The sequence below is a fragment of the Dryobates pubescens genome, chromosome 13, assembly GCF_014839835.1.
Source record: "Dryobates pubescens isolate bDryPub1 chromosome 13, bDryPub1.pri, whole genome shotgun sequence".
Taxonomy (NCBI): Eukaryota; Metazoa; Chordata; class Aves; order Piciformes; family Picidae; genus Dryobates; species Dryobates pubescens.
In genome coordinates, this window is record NC_071624.1 from 12,399,882 (window position 1) to 12,416,931 (window position 17,050).

General features: G+C 42.1%; 1 protein-coding gene across 1 annotated transcript in view; it reads left to right on the top strand.

Annotated features, from left to right (window-relative positions):
- MCF2L2 (MCF.2 cell line derived transforming sequence-like 2) overlaps window positions 1-17,050 on the top strand; it is a 145,523-nt gene that overhangs the window by 92,863 nt on the left and 35,610 nt on the right. Inside the window, exons 16-18 of the mRNA XM_009903603.2 lie at window positions 8,342-8,408; window positions 9,522-9,637; window positions 10,913-10,982. Coding sequence (XP_009901905.2) covers window positions 8,342-8,408; window positions 9,522-9,637; window positions 10,913-10,982 — 253 coding nt within the window. The remainder of the gene's footprint in view (window positions 1-8,341; window positions 8,409-9,521; window positions 9,638-10,912; window positions 10,983-17,050) is intronic.

Here is a 17,050-nt window from a genome sequence, read left to right on the forward strand (position 1 = left end):
TACATACAGGTATATATCTGTATTTTTGTTTAAAAAATGCAGTGAGACCTGTTTTTTTTTTTTGCTTGTAAACTTGAGTGCCCATAATGGCTTCAGTTTAGCAGGCCAAATCTATTCTTAAGCAAATGTTCTGAAGAATTCTTTTTCTCCCCTGTCCTCACTTTATGCAATATACTTCCTTGCGGTAAAGGAAAGATCCAGCTCTACTAGAAATGCCTGGCCCTAAGAAATCAGAAAGCTTGCTTTTGGTTAACACCTTTAAGGACTCATTAAGTTAATTCTGTGGCATATTTGTAAATACTCATAATCTCAAGCAAGCGAACAATGCTAAGAAATAGTGTGAAAGTCCTCCACAGCAAAGGAGCAATTGACTAACCTGCAGCAGCTCAGTTACACGCAGATATTTCACAAGCGTGTGTGTAGTAGCTTGCATGGGTAACAATCTACTACTAGCAACCTAATACAATCTACTAAAATATGGCCTAACTTAGCAGTTACATTAGTAGCAAATTTGATCTATAAATTGTTCATCTTGTGGTAGCTAATTGATTACTCAATGCTAAGCTATCACAGAGCTCAGTGTATCTGTACCATCAAATTGAAATGGTGCAGCTGCAAAGTTGAAAGACCAAAGTGGGCCTGATGGGGAGATCACAAATATGGGTAGCTGACAAATATTTACTCAGCAAATTATTTTGGCCTGTGGGAAGGAGCAGTCTGCAGCATCCATGTTGTCTAAAGCTAGCTCAGATTTGTGTACAGAGCTGCATCGTTTTAGTGTAGATGCACAGCTGTGATGAGCGACAACTCTTCCTTGCCTTTCAGTCCTCTAATTCATATTATTCCTCTCTGTAGGTGATTTAATTAGTTTGCCTCTCCATTAACAACTCTGTTCTGGTTCCTATAATGTAGGTCAACTAATTAAGATATATAAAAATATTTCCCCAAGGTCAGTTGTTTTGGGAACAATGAATGTGGGACAATTCCTTATATGTGAACAGATTATTTCAGAAGCAGCAAAATATTCCAAGTGATGACTGCAGTGGTGAAGTGCATTTCTAACAAAGATATAATCCTCCTGCTCTGAAGAACTTCCATAATAACTTGAGCAGATCTATTTAACATCACAGCAGAATAGCACCACCTAAGCAGGCATTTGTGATATCTTCACTAAGGGGCACTAATTTTCAGATGAGTTGGAGTGTGCTACCTAAATTCTTTATGCTTCTCAAAGTTATGTAGTTGAGGTCTATTTGCAGCCAGGAAATGCACTTTAAGAGCAATAATTGTTTTTTTCAAGTTATTGCTCTTTCATTGGGGGGGGGGGGGGGGGGGAGGTAAATTAATATGTCAGAGAAATCAGAAATGTTTACTGTATCAACTAACAAATATGAAGTCCCATTCAAACAAATGTTCTTACGTCCAGAATGATCTTTTATTCCACTTTAGGAGGTAAAGTACAGCAACTGACTCATTAATTAAATTTCACTTGAGCTGTTGCACAATCTCAGCTGAAAATACTTTTCAACTGCAAAAGGCACTTTTAGCACTGTGAGAAAAGATTTAAAAATCCTCTTAGAAGCAATTATGTATGAGGAATGGAAGTTTCCTCTACACAGCACCTGACATGCTGCCATTTCTTTTGATTCCATAGTGAGTGTTGAGATTTTAAGGCAAGACCAGTCATAGAATTTCTTGTAGCAATTTCTAATTCAAAATTAGATGTGCTATTTATTGTTATAATTTATTTACTTTCAGAAATAGATACTTGACAATACTTAAGACTAGCCAAAGTGCTGGGCCAAGAAAGTCATAGAATGGCTTAGGTTGGAAGGGACCTTAGAGATCCAACCTCCTAGGGCAGGCATGCCTCTCTACTAGACTCGGCTGCTCAAGGCCTCATCCAACCTGGCCTTGAACACCCCAGGGAGGAGGCATGCACTCTTGCTTCTCTTATGCCTAACCCTGTCCAATGTTGATGTTTATTCTAAGTATATGTTGTCTGTTGCACTGCACACAGTTCTGTTTAAACTTTTTCCTTGCGCTTGAAGCCTCAGTTATTGAAAGAGCAAATATTTTCAATGCAAGCAGATCTATATCTAAGTTACTTGTGTTTATAAAAGTGATGCTTATTTTATTTGCTTTAATTTAATAAATTTCACTGAGTATTTTGCTCTTGCACACTGGTATTCTGCTGCTTGACTTTTCATCTTGCAGGCACCATGCATTTTTGCATGACAGGTAGGGAGTGCCTATGCACAAGTGCCACTTTTGCTGGCTCCCCATCAGTCATGCAGGCAGGTTTTCTGCAGCATAATAGATTTGGAGCACCAGTTATGATCTATGGGGAGGGTGTTTTGTTTGTTGTTTTTTTTGGTGATGGGTTTTTTTGTTGTTCAGAAAAGCTTACTGGTGTAATTCTGCTTGATAGCTCCAATTCCTCTTTGGGCTAAGACTTCTTATCAGGACAGGCGCCTGTGACAGCAAATCCTGGCATAGAAAGAAGATCTGTGAATGGGAGTGAGCCAATGAATTTGTCAGAAAAGCAGCACAGTGATGGAAACAAAAGTCCTGAATTAGTTTTATGATGCCATCTGAACAGGATGCATAAATTGCAACTGTATAAGCAAAAAGCCATTGAGATGGCTAAAGGAGATACTAACAGGTTGTGATAGTCTCTAGGTACACCTAGTGTTTCATGGTATTTGATACTGTTTGTTAAGGTAGCACATGCCACAGCAGAGGGGGAAGTCTTGTGATACAGCCCTGAGATTAGAATCACACAGACTTGCTTATGTTATGAAAGACCTTTAAGATCATCAAGTCCAGTGATAACTTGACACTGCCACATCTATGCAGCTTTTAAATACTTCCAGGGTACTTCACCTCCAGTGCTGCTGCTGGGTAGCCTGTTTCAGTGCTCACAAACCCTTTTAATGAAGAAATTTTTCCAAATATGCTCCTCCGGTGCAACTTGAGGCAGACTTTTCTTGTCCTATTGCTACTTGGGAGAGGAGACCAACACCTACTTTGTTTCAACCTTCTTTCAGGGAGTTGTAGTTAGTTACAGTATCTGCCATCAGCCTCCTTTTCTCCAGGCTAAACCACCCCAGTTCCTTCAGCTGCTCCTCAGACGACTTATGCTCTAGACTCTTCACCAGCTTCATTGCTCCTCTTTGTATATGCTCAAGGTCCTCTGTCTCTCTTGCATGTGGCCCCAAACTGAGCACAGTATTCAAGGTGTGCCCTCACCAGTGCTGAGGGAAAATCACTGCCCTAGTCCTGCTGGCCACACTGTTCTTTATACAAGGCAGGATACCTTCTTGGCCACTGGATCACACCACGGGCTCATAATCAGCCAGCTGTCAAGTAACACCCCCAGGTTCTTTTCTACCAGGAAGCTTTTCAGCCACTCTTCCCCAAGCCTATAGCCTTTCCTCTGGTTGCATAACCTCATGCACCTGGGGAGCTTGGCCAGACATTCAATTATATTCCATTTTTTTCTTTTTTTTTTTTTAAGGAAAAAGGAAAGAAAACCATTATGAATATGTAATGGGCTGGTACATCTTTTCTTCATGGTCATTTTGGTGAGGATCTTCCTAGTGGTGTGCTTTCAGTTACCAGAAGAGGCCAGGTCATATAAATAACTACCAACAAAAGTTTTGTTGCAACAAGGCAATACTTTCTCCTTTCTTATCTGTATTGTGCTGCCACTGCAGCGCCTCTCAAGCTAGGAGTGGTGGAAACTGGCTCAACTTTGGAGTGCTGCAGGGCAGTCGTGATTGCCAAAGCAAGAATAATCTGCCTAAAGCAAACTGAGGTGAAATCACACGTGTGGGAAATTTGGTCTTAGTATAAACAAGGCCATGATGTCTTCTTAGAAATCCAGATTAATAATTCAAAGAATTGTAAGCTAGTTCACGCATTTTAATTGTTTCACACAACAAGAAGTTTCCTTTGTTGGAAGAACATTTGATAACATCACCCCAGTGGGCTGGTGTGTGATCTCCTCCAGCTATGTCCTGATTCTGGCAAGTTGTAGCAGCATACAGAGTGGGTTGCAGGTTAGTGCTGGCTGAGCCCGCTCTGCTAGGACACAGAGTAAACTCCCTCCACAGAAGCAAAGTTGGCCTTGCTCTCCTGAGCAATGTTTCATGCCGCTCTTTTCACACCAGAAAAGATAGTGGGGCAGGTATGATTTGAACCTTTGGGACTCTTCTAATTTAGTAAGTCTATTTGTTTGTTGTGTTGGGGAAAGAGCAAGTATACTCCAGTGGAATGAAGGTTTAGTGACAACAAGAATGCCTATGGATAGGATCTTGAAAGTTTCTCAGACTCCATGGAAAGTCTTTCAGCCTAATCCTTCACTGTCCTTGGTGAGGTGGTCTGCTTGGGAGTGATCCTAGTGAGGAGCTATCCTTGTGAGAGCCATCCATAAACTTCACCTCAGAATTCTGTTGTCTTTGGACTGCTGCAATCCAACCTCACATTCTCGCAACGTGTCTCTGAAAAGAAGGAATAGTGGAATGTAGAAAATCTCCCCTGGTCTCTTTACCTCACACATCCCAGTTGCACCTGTTTTCCCCTCCTCTTTCCAATCACCACAGGAAGAGTTAGAGTAATTGCAACACTGAGTCCAAAGGCTGCAAATTGCTTCTAATCTGAAAGAACCTCTGAATTCTCTTAGACACAGCCAACTACAATGAGCCTGTTTACAGAATGTAAGCTCTCATACTTACTGGCCAAACCATGAGGAGTCCCTCAGCACCAAGGGCTAGATTATGAGGGGTCCCTCCTGGTTCCATCTCCTGTTTTCATATTTCTCTGTGAAAGGCAAAGCAAATGCAAGAGCAGCTGGGATAGCAGATACACTAGTGCTGCTGTTAACTTCCATGGGAATAGTCTGCTGGTTTAGACTAGTAAGCACTGTGGGTGTCAGCATTGGAGGCTGGAGAAAAGCCCTCAGAAGCTGGTAGAAATCTGCATCAAACTTTGCTGTGTAGCTTGCACATAGACACAGAAAGAAAGACAGACTGAAGGAACTGTGAGTTAAGTTTGAAACTGTAAATACAGTAAGGGTCCATATTTCTGGTCTGCCATTAAATAGCTTGTAGTCATCATTTTTCTGACAGGCTTTTTCGTTCCTTTACTGTTTTGCCTTTTGTTTAGTTTCTGTTATTGACAAACATCAGGATGAACCCTGGTGCCTGTATTTTCTTCTCAGCAGATAGAAAGACAGTGGAATAGCCACATTTGTCTTAATTTTTTATCTGCAGTCCATTGTCCTTTCTCTTTAGGAGCAATGTATGTTTTCATTTGCTATATTAACTTGGTTAAAATGTTGGGCATTGTAAAGGGGACTTATGATGTAGCAGAAATTACATCTAACACCATCATGGTTGTTGAGAAGGGGAAGAAGAGTTGAATGAACTGCCTGTAACAATAGTCTTGTCAATTGCTGCATCATATATTCCTTAAACATAAAATTTCCTGCTTGCAGCAGGCCCATGCTGAATTGCCCTCACTGCCTCAAGGCATCTGGGAAGGCATGAAGATTTCATATTTTACCCCTCATGGCCTAATGTAAATCAGTTTTCCAGGCATAAGGCTATCTCATATGCCATTAAATCCCTTGTGCCATGTAGTGAGCTCTCTATTTCATCATGTAACAACCTAGCATGTTCACACAGAGTGTTAAAGTATCTCCTTCATGCCCTCTCCACGATTGCCTCCCCCAGCAGCATGACACACTTACGTAGCTCTTGAATTTACTGTTCTTAAATGGCACCTTTGTCAGGGCAACTTTAAGGCTTGTGGAAGTCCCTTAACCAAGTGCACAGCTTTCTGTTAAGAGTTTGAGGAGAGTGATTCATGTGCAACAATCTTTAATGTTTGAGATTTTGCTGCTGTGGTTATTGTTTGGGAAGCAATTCAGGTAAATTACTCCAGGAGCACTGGCGATAAGGCTCCTTTCTGATAGGTTTGTGCCAGTGACTGCTGTAGCACCGACCCTACTAGAGAAAGAATAACACTTTCAGGAGAATAATGTTGCAATAATATGAAGTGACACCTGGAGACTGTGGGATGGGCACAGATAGATGGATGGATTAAATCAAGAAACACTTTGAACTAGTGGCAGCATCGGGAATAGAATTTGCATCCACCACCTCTTTGCAGAAGCAGTAGAGATGTACTGCTTTGGGAACAGTGTGGGTCTTAAGCATATAGCTGCTGTGTTTCAAGAAGGAAATTGCATGGCCATGGGTACTAAGAGGCAGGTGTGAAAACAGCTCTAAAGCACATGTGCTGAGTCTGACAGAATGCTGGATGTTTGGTCAAGTTCCTCTTTTCTCCCTGTGGACACAATTTGTGGTTGGCAAGAGACTCCAGTTCAAACCAAAAAGCTCCAACAATATATCCACCAAATAAAAGTCCTATCTAGGCAGGAAGGCCTGCCATCTCACTGTGGAGAAGTACTGGAGAATGATTACCTTTTATGTATGGGCTTGTGGTTTAGAAGTTCTAGAACTCTAACAAGGGGGTGTTTTTTGTTTCTGTTTCATCATGATAAAATGACTAGCACCACCTTTAGAAGGAGTGACTTATAACACTTAAAGCTGAAGCATCTACTTAGTATAAACTTACATGCAGAACTAAGTTAAACAATAAAACAAAACCTTCTTAAAGATTTATGTTAGATTTAGTGACAACCTCCTAACTACAATGGCAGGATCTGAGAGTCCCACAGAATTTCCTCTAATAAAACATTCCTCATGTGATTTCCCCCCCCCGCCTTTTTTAACACCCTGAACAGACGATGTTTTCCAAACAAAATGAAGATTACTACACCAATTAAACCCCCAGATTTCTTACAGTGGGGATTCAAGAGACAGTGCTCTATGTTAAACCAGGATTAGAAAAGATTAAACAAATTCATTTTTGCTTCATCTTTCATAGGAAGCTGGACAGTAAAATACTCTAAAGGCCTCTGTTCTACTTACTGAATTACTAGGAAATCTATGGACTGATAATTTGCTTTCAAGGTGTAATTGTACTCCATGTGTTGGGTTTGATTCAGAGTCAGTCCTCATGTAATCTCTTGGGTAACAGGTTAAATAAATCTAGAAAATTTATGTCTTGTTTGCAGATAAATATGCATCTTTCAACAGTAAGATGAACTTGAAATCAGTGATGGCTGTTGTGTGGTATATAAAAGCTTGGTGACCTGATATAGACAAGGCAAACTTTCCAGCAGGAGTGATAGAAATCACTTTCCTGTCTTTATATTTTGGTCTAGAAAGCAGCCTGGAGATGGTTCAAGCTTCTGACACTAGGCAGCAGAGGAGCAGATTTCTATCTCCTCCTATCTTTTGGACAGCCTTTTAACAAAATACTAGAAATCTGTATTTTTTCCAAAACTGCCCCAGTTCTGTAACCTTCCATTTACTGTGACCACACCACAATGTCTTCCTCTAGGCACGACTCCCTAGTGAGCTTCTGGTGATGCTTTTGCTTAATCTAGCTATGTGGTTAGGGACTTTGGTAAAGCTTGGACCAGGAAAGGAATATTAAGCATTGGTCCTTTTCTACTTGGAGAAACTGCTCACATCTCTGGATGAGTTACCCTGAAAACTTTAAGAGTATGAAAGAGAATATTTTCTTGAATATGGGACAACAGATGCATAAAAATGTTGAAGGTTTTAATACATTTAAAATCTAATTAGGTTTTTTTTTTGGTCCAGAAGTGAATTGGTTACTTACATATTTCTGTGAAATAAGTCAGATATTTCCGACATCTCTCTCCAAGTTACTTAGAAGCATTGAGCTACTGTTAGAAATGAAGAATCCAGAATATGGTGTAAATGTTTAACTCTATTTTCATGTTTAAAGACTTCTAACACCACCCTGCTGTCTGGTTTTAGTGTATTAAAGAAAGGAAGCCTCATCACCAGTTAGCCAAACAGAAACTCAACATAGCCTTGGGAAATATAATCCCATTTTATTATTAGTTGTTATTAGAAAAGGAAACTTCTTTGTTACCTTCTAGGACATTTTTAATGTCTTGGCTCAGATTTGTAGGTAAAAAAATGACAGGAGCAGCTAACATGAAATTGAAAATCAGCTTTAGGAATAATAGTCCAGGGGACATTTAGGACTTTTAAGACTATCAACATGTCACAGTACTGAACTATGGAGAAATGACCTTTGGAGATGTCACAGGAGGGTTTGTTTTTTGTAGTCAGTCATAAACAGCAATACACAAGGAAAAGCAGTTTCTTTCATGTATGCTTTGTTGAACTGTTGGTGTATGCTATAACCTTCCCCCTCTCTTCTCTTTTAGCCACATAATCAATGAGCTGATAGAAACAGAACGGGTTTATGTGGAAGAACTTCAAAGTATAATAGAGGTAAGAAATTCTTCTGGTGCTTAACCTTCAAGTCGATCATGGGCTGACCATGCTCACCTCCCACTTCTGTTTAGAGTACGCGGCCACTGCTAGCAAGATAGCTCAGCCTCGGAGATGGAAAATGAGAAGGATGTTTTGAACATATTTCCTCAGGGCTTAAAGGAAGAGGCACCTTTTCTAACCCTAGCCCACAGGAGAAAGGGTGGGGGTGGAAAGAAAAAAGGCAGCTGTCTGGTTCTCAACGTCCTGGACAGAAGACTAGTTAATCATGTGCCTTTTCAGATATCCTCCATAGGCTTCAGAAACAGCACCCTTGATTTCCATGGGGCCAGACACTGTTTCTGTGAATGTAAATGAAAGAATTTTACAAGAAAACAAGCGCTTTCTCCTTTTTTTGGTCTTGCCCCATGTAGTGTTTGAACAGAGAAAAGAGCAGCTCACACTGCAAAAATAACCCTTGGGCTTTTGAAACTCAGAGGATAGCAGCAAACTCTGCCTGTGTGGAGTCTGAGGTCTCCAGTGTGTGGGAGGGTGGCGGCTGAATAAGGCTCAATCATGCTTGTACTTGGGTGGCAACTGAAGGACCGGGTAGTTTCTTTTTCCAGACGTGTGGTTGCTTCTTTATTGGATTTGATCTGTGGGAGCTGTCAGCTCTGGTAATTGATATATTACTTTTGAGTTTAAAATCTGCCCTCAGAATCTTCTCTCAGCTTTTATTGAAGAAACACAATCCAGTTTCTACAAGAAACAACCAAATAGTCAAGCCAAATGCCGCAGTTCAACAAATAAATCCAAACTTACCCTCTTGCAATGAAGCAGTGTAGTGGAAAGATGTCTATCAAATGTAGCAGTTTCCATCCCTTCATGACCAAAACAGCTTTTTTTTTTTATTGTTGATCAGTAATCCATCCATGTGTGGTTAAAGTGTATTTCCACATCTGTCAGGGTTAAAAGCTCTGGGGAAAATTAGAAACATCAGAAATTCAGCAACAATGAAGCAGGCACAGGAGAAGCTGAACAAAAAGCACATAGATTTTGGGGCTTTTCTGTGACTCAGATACGGTCCTCCCCTGGTAAAAACAGACTGCCTTTATTTTCCACTCTTCTCTGCAGGGCTATGCTTCAGAAATGGACAATCCCAGTTTAGTACATCTGATTCCATCGGCACTCCAGAACAAGAAGGAAATTCTTTTTGGGAACCTTCCAGAAATCTACGAATTCCACAACAGGCACGTGAGAAGTGGTAGTTGTCTTGCAGCCTCAGGTGCTTCTGTCACTTCTGCTCCATTTATGTGGAGTGCTTTGTCATACTCGCACATACACAGGCAGGCAAAGTCATCCTCGCCTTGCTTCTGTGTGTGTCTTAAAAACCCATGTATGAAGAACACCTCTGTGATCATATATTTCACTTTTCATGAGTGGGTATAATCTTTTGTGCATTTACTACTGATTTTTCTCTGGCATTATCCATTTTTAATTGTCCCTCATGGCAAGCATTATACCACCTCTCTCAGGGTAAAGACCTGTCACAGGGCTAAACCTCTGGCAAAATTCCTCTGTGAGGAAGTTTTTGTCGTGTTCACCTTGATTGTCCTATATGTCTATTACATCAGAAGACATGATATATTTGATAGCACTTTTCCATAAGGAATTTTATCCTTCACACTATCATAAAACTTTCCAGAAGCCTTGTCCATGCTGTGAACAAGTGCCAGTTCTGAGCAGGATTAACCTCTTTTGATTCTCTTTCAAACCACAAAGATTAGGACTACTTCTGTAAATTTCCTTCTTTTCCTCGCCTCGATTAAGTAAAACTAGTTGTAGCCAATGCGAAAATTTAGGAACTGTTTTGGACAATGATTGCCTGTAAGATGCAACAAAGAGTTGAACAAAATAAATTTCAAAAGTCCTCCTTTAAAAGTTTAAATACTATGCAGAGAGTTGACACAAAATAGAAATTAGTTGATATGTAGTAGAAAAGTTATGTTCCAGTTTCTGTGTTATTTTGGAAGGTGTTTTCCATTTGGGGAATCACAATCCCCTACCTTTGCAAGCATGACCTTTCTTTCTTTGAAGGCTTAGAGCATTGACTGCTGCTGCAGAAGCCTTTACAACCCATATTTTCATTGCTTGCTGATTAAGCAACTGCATCTGACAGAGCTTTTCTGTCTTTTATAGCTGTTCTGAAAAATCATTATAGCCAAATGGGAAGCAAGTGTTTGGACTGCATATTGGAAACAAATCTCAACAGCCAGAGGGCCCAAATGTATCAGATGCTTGTGAGCACACGAAAACATGCTAATATTGGTGATCCAGGCAATTCACTGTGAACCACGTCCCAATTTGCTAAAATAATGTTGTGTGTGTGTTTCTCATAATTATTGCCTTTCCCCACTGAATCCTCTTACTACAAAAACATGGGCCTTGAGCTGGATATAGAGAAGCTAGCACATAGCGTGTGTGGCATGTTGCATTACTGTTTGCTTTCCTTTTTCCCCTCTCAGGATTTTCCTTAAGGAGATAGAACATTGCATTGAAAACCCTGACCTTCTTGCCCGCTGCTTTTTGAAGAGAGTAAGTAAATCCTTTCACAGGTTTGTATGAGGATCTATGGTCTTACTCTAAAGTGCTTACAGAGTTATTCCTATCCTTTCCCTCTGATTTTGTGAATGAATTCATGCAAGCAGATACTGCCAAATAAAGCCACAGTTAACAAGTGTGTATTCTGAAATCTGAACCTTGGTTTACTGACAGGAAGAGAGCTATTACCAGCATTTTACCATTGTATTTTAAGCCTTCCTTAAAAGGAAAATAAAAATCAGTGATTCAAATGTTTAACATGCTTTTCATATTAAACAAATCTCTATCAGCAGTCTGCTGTATCCCAGACACCACTGTACTGTCAATAGGCAAGAAATGGTACCACAGCAGATTGCTCTGAGTGCAGACAGTCCATATGATTTCTGTCTTTTCTCTGCACTGCTCAGGAAACTTACTGCCCTCGAACTAGTCTAGCACTTTCCTTGTGTTGTGAAACCTCAACAGCTCCATAAGACTCTGCCAGGTTGAGTCCTTTACTTCTTCATATAATTCTACAACCAAGTGAGATTCTCCCCACTTGTATGGAGTGGTGAGAGTTAGCTGTTTGTCCAGAAGCAGAGTGAGCTCAGTTTATGAGAAAGCTTGGGCCAAAGCCAATAGGCAGTGGTGGCTTTGGTCAGATGCATGAGTCTTCACTTCCTGTGACTTTTTAGTGCCCGAGTCCTGCAACTCTTTCCTCTGAGACCTCCCAACTGTGTACCTCCTTGCCCACCTCCCTAACATGACTGTCAGTTCTGTTTCCTGTAGCATAACAAAAGGTATTTGTTTATATAACACACATTTAGAGGCACTACTATTAAGGAAAAAACTGTTTTGGTGGGTTACTGCTTTTTTCATAGTCTGGCAAAACTGCTCGGATAACTCTTTGTGGTTTGTATGGAAAATGGAAGAGGCATGAGAAATGGGAAAATCTGTTCTCTTCCTTGTCACCAAAGGTATCTCCTGTTTTTACTGTGTACCATGTCTAGTATTGACTGCTTTTCCAGGGTACATGTTAAATATTTAACGAGGCACAGACAGGTATGGATGAAATGCGTGTACCCCAGCTGTCAAGAGTGTGGAGCACTGCCACATCTCTGAAATATGAAAGGGAATTATGAACATGTGATGCTTCAAAAGGGTAGGCCCCCAATTTACAACTAGGTCAGGCTGAAGAGCATCCTGCAAGTGTAAATGCGATTGCAAGGCCCCTGAATGATGTTCTGTTTAACAGCCAGCATTTAGAGCTTGTAGTAGTACATGACACTACTAAGGAATATGTTGTTATCCTAAGACTCAGATTCTGACCAGGAAAATATTGTGGTGAAATCATTATGCAAAAAAAAAGGAAAAACAGGCTTTGAAGACTGCAGACCTTTGAAATCCAAGACTATGAAACAGTGTATATATTGCAAATGTCCCTGGGTTTGGAGCTAAAGAGAAATTCTTGGTATAGAATTGATTCTGTGATTCTTCAGAAAGTTCAGATTCCATGTTTAAATCTTTTAGCTTATGTCTCTCTCAGCAAAACCACTTACTGAGCACAATTCTCCTCAGTAGTTCTACCAGTATGAAATCAGCAGCACTAAAACTATGCTTCAGGTATGAAATGAAACCGAATCAGTCCCTCTGTCACCTTTTGTAGGCTACTGAAACATCACTGAATCTATTGCATAATGGAATTTGAATAATTTGAATTTGGAATTTGAATGATTTTGTATTTGGACTGTGAATAATGCATTTGCCTTCCCCTTAGTTCAAGTTTCGCGCTAAGAAAGCAAAAGCCTCTTTCCCGAGGTGTCTCTGCTCACACAGTAGCACCTTTGATTCAAGAACTTGCCCTCAGGCTCTGTTTTTAGAAGAAGCCACATAAAGTCCAGAAGTTTGTTGTTTCTGTTGGACTGCCTTTAGGAGGCACAAACAAACGCCTGGTTGTGTGTTTGTGTTCCCCATGATCTGGCAGCTTTTTTGACTCTTCCTGCTGAGCAGAGGCTTCTGGCTTACCCTGTGAGTTACAGCCATGCTTGCCTTGGCAGGGGGAAAAATGAAGCTGCTGCTGTTGGAGCCCTTGTGAGTTCTGGGAGGAAAGTCACATTGTTGCAGATCCATTTCTCCACTTGTGTATGGGTGCAATCATCCTGCCACAGCAGCAGTGGGCCTGTGCTTTGACTGGTTTTTTGATTCATACTTCTCTGATCACACTGGAACTTTCCAGCCCTGATTCCAGAGCTGCTAGAAAGCATCCTGGGAGCTGCAGTGGGACATCCTGATGCCCGAGCTCCTCCAGCCCCTGACAGTCATTCCACTGCCATTCCCCACACGTTCTCCTAATCCTCACTGATGTTACCTGGTCAGTTGTCACTATGGGTGTGAACTCTTCTTCATACCTGATGTCAGAAATGATCTGTGGAGACCCAGACTATTTCTCCTCTCTGGTTTCTCTCCTGGAACACAGTAGCAGAATAAGGTGAAACATCAGCCAGAAACGTCCCTCGTGTCCAACCTTGCGGTTTTCCTGTCCTGGTTAGGGGGTGATCTTCATCTAAAGTAATTTACAAGGAAGCCAGCTCAACTTTGCCCATATGGAGCTATTATACCTTCACCAAGATGCTTGACCTTGCTTAAAGCTCTTTGTTGCAAGGACAGCAGAGATGCTCAAAGAGGATGTGTGTCCTGAATGCCTGGCAGGATAGGTCTTCCAGTACTTTATAAGCAATAAGAGGGACAATCTGGGCTCATCTGCTAAGCGTGGGGCAGGGGGTAAGAAGTAAAGCTTGCCAAGGCAAGAATGCTCAGGAAGAAACATAGGTGTGTCAGATTGCTTACCAACATGTGTCAGGTGAGGCATCTGGCAGGAGTGACTCACAGTGGATTACCACTGTTTACTTACTGCTATTCCTAAGGATGGAAAAGGAGAATCATTTAGTAGGAGCCAGCAGTTTGGGCATTTGGTCATTCCAGGGAGAAAGCTTCTTTTTCTATATGCTTCTATCAGTGAAAGGACTCTAGGTCCTGACCAGAAACCTGTGAGTTGGATTCAAAGGGTTAAATTTTAATTCCAAACAAAATTTATTCATAAATTAGCAGTGAAAGACAATTGAAACTCTGCATATAACCCTGTCCTGGGTTGACCTGGGCTGGCTGCCAGGGGCCCACCAAAGCCACTCTTATCCCTCCCCTCCTCAGCTGGTTAAGGGAGAGAAAATATAATGAAGAGTTTGTGGACTGACATAAGGACAGGAACATCCTGGTCCCTGGTCTCCAAGCTGGTGCAATATGGGCTCATGTTGGTGACATGGACAGTGGCATTGAGTGCACCTTCAGCAAGTTTGCTGATGACACAACTCTGTGATGCAGCAGACACGCTGGAGGAAAGGGATGCCATCCAGAGAGACCTTGACAGGCTGGAGAGGTGAGCCCATGACAACCTCATGAGGTTCAACAAGACCAAGTGCAAGGTCCTACATCTGGGTCGGGGCAATCCCAAGCACTGATATAAGCTGGGCAGCAACTAGCTTGAGAGCAGCCCTGAAGAAAAGGATTTGGGGATGCTGGTGGATGAGAAGCTCAACAGGAGCCACCAGTATGCACTTGCAGCCCAGAAAGCCAATCACATCCTGGGCTGCATCAAAAGAAGCATGGGCAGCAGGTCAAGGGAGGTGAGACCCCACCTGGAGTACTGTGTCCAGTTCTGGAGCCCCTATTACAGGAAGGATCTGGACATGCTGGAGTGTGTCTAGAGAAGGGCTGTGAGGATGATCAGAGGACTGGAACTCCTCTCCTATGAGGACAGGCTAAGGGAGTTGAGGCTATTCAGTCTGGAGAAGAGAAGGCTCTGAGGAGACCTTGTTGTGGCTTTCCAGCATCTGAAGGGAGCCTACAAGAAAGCCGGGGAGGGAATTTTTAGAGTGTCAGGTAATGATAGGACTAGGGGGAATGGAAACTAAATAGAAATGGGTAGATTCAGATTGGATGTTAGGAAGAAGTTCTTCACTATGAGGGTGGTATTTCTCAGTTCTCTGCCTCATTTCCCTGAGTGGCACAGGGGAATGGGAGTTGTGGTCAGGTCGTCACATGTTGTCTCTGCTGACACTTTGTCAGTAGTGGGAGGAGTCCTCACACTGTTACCCTGCTCCAGCCTGTCCCTCTCATGGGCTGCTGTTCTTTATGAACTACTACTCCAGCACAAATCCTTTCTGTGGGGTGTAGTCACTCAGGAACAGACTCTTCAGGGTGGGTCTCCTGTGGGGGTTAAAGTCCTGCCAGAAAACCTGTTCCAGCACTGTACAGATTTTGTCCCCTCTTTCTTAAATATGTTATCATAGAGGGACCACCATTACTGATGGGCTTGGCCATTGGGGAGTCCAACTTGAAGGCAGCTGGCCTTGGCCCTATCAGATGTGGGGGAAGCTTCTAGCAGCTTCTCACAGAAGCCACCTCTGTAACCTTCCACTTCCCAAACTCTGCCATGCAAACCCAATAGAGTCGTGTGTGAAAGCATGTGGAGAGCTCAGGGTGCAAATCCCTGTGGAAAGCAAAAGCATTACAGGAGAGGTGAGCATGGTGTAGACCTACTAGCAAGAAGTCAAAATCTCTGGATATGAAGATAGAAATGTGTGGAATGTTTAAGACTGGGATTTGAGTAATCAGGAAATAAATGAGTTCTTGGTATTTTAGAGTCTGATCCTAGTAGTTTCACCAGCAGTTTCCTATTTCTTACACTATTTCAAAACATAAAGCTGTATTTAAAGCTGTACCTGCCTGAGCAGGTGTTGCTGATTTAGGCAGCAGATTGCATTGGCATAGAGTCCTTCCACTATGACAAATTACTTGGTAAATTGTGGATTATTGTATCTTCAATTTAAATTGGTGCTTTTCTCTCCTTCCTAATGTTGTTTGTGACTCTCAATGTCTCTGTTGTTCTTGCCCAGTCCAATTAGGATTCTGTGGGCCAGGAACAAATTGTAAGTGCTTGATTATGCTTCATTGTTACTTCCAGTTTGTGGGCTTTACCCCCTGCTATCTTCCCTCCAAGGCAACATATCAAACAATTCTATTTGTGTGAGGAAAACACAGGGCTGCTTTTGAAACAGCACCATTAATACTCTTGAGTTGCAATGGAGCTTTGTGTATTGCATAATTCTTAAGGCAGTAAGGTGTTTTACATGGCATAGCTCTGCTTTCACATCTGATCCATCAGGAGTGACACCACTGAAGGTCTGTAGAGGAAGAGAGCAATAATAACAAGTTATAGAAACTCTGTGCAAGAGAAAATGCTTTTACTGTACCAGGAGTGTATAGGCATGGTCCAGTGGGCTTGAGAACAGACAGGCAAGAGCCAGGAAGTTTTGAGGTTCATTTTTGGTGCTGTCTTTGATTCACTGAGGTTGACTCCACCTGAATAGATGCAAAGATGAGAAGCTCCCAGCCAGTCAGATACAACCAGCCCAGCTTGGGTATGGCAGTGCTTTGTGGGTGCACAGCTGCAAGGCTTCTGTGCATAGTGAGCCCAGAACCTAGCAGAGGAATGCCTACCTATGCAGCCTAGAGAGCTTCAAAAACACTTCTCGGTGTCCTTGTAGCCAAGAAGGCCAATGGCATCCTGGGTGTGCTTACTAGGTCTAGGGAGGTTCTCCTCCCCCTCTTCTCTGCCCTGGTGGGGCCACATCTGGAACACTGTGCCTAGTTCTGGGCCCCTCAGTTTCAAGGACAGAGAACTGCTTGAAAGAGTCCAGCACAGAGCCACAAACACGATTAAAGGAGTGGACCACTTCCCTTATGAGGAAAGGGTGAGAGAGCTGGGTCTCTTTAGCTTGGAGAGGAGACTGAGGGTTGACCTCATTTGTGTTTATAAATGTGTAAAAGGTTAGTGTTGGGAGTATGGAGTCAGGCTCTTGAGTGATGTCCAGTGACAGGACAAGGGGCAGTGGGTGCAAGCTGGAGCATAGGAGGTTTCATGTAAACAATAAGGAACAACTTTTTCACCATGAGGGTGAGAGAACACTGCAACTGGCTGTCCAGAGAGGTTGTTGAGCCTCCTTCTCTGGGGTCATTCAAAATCC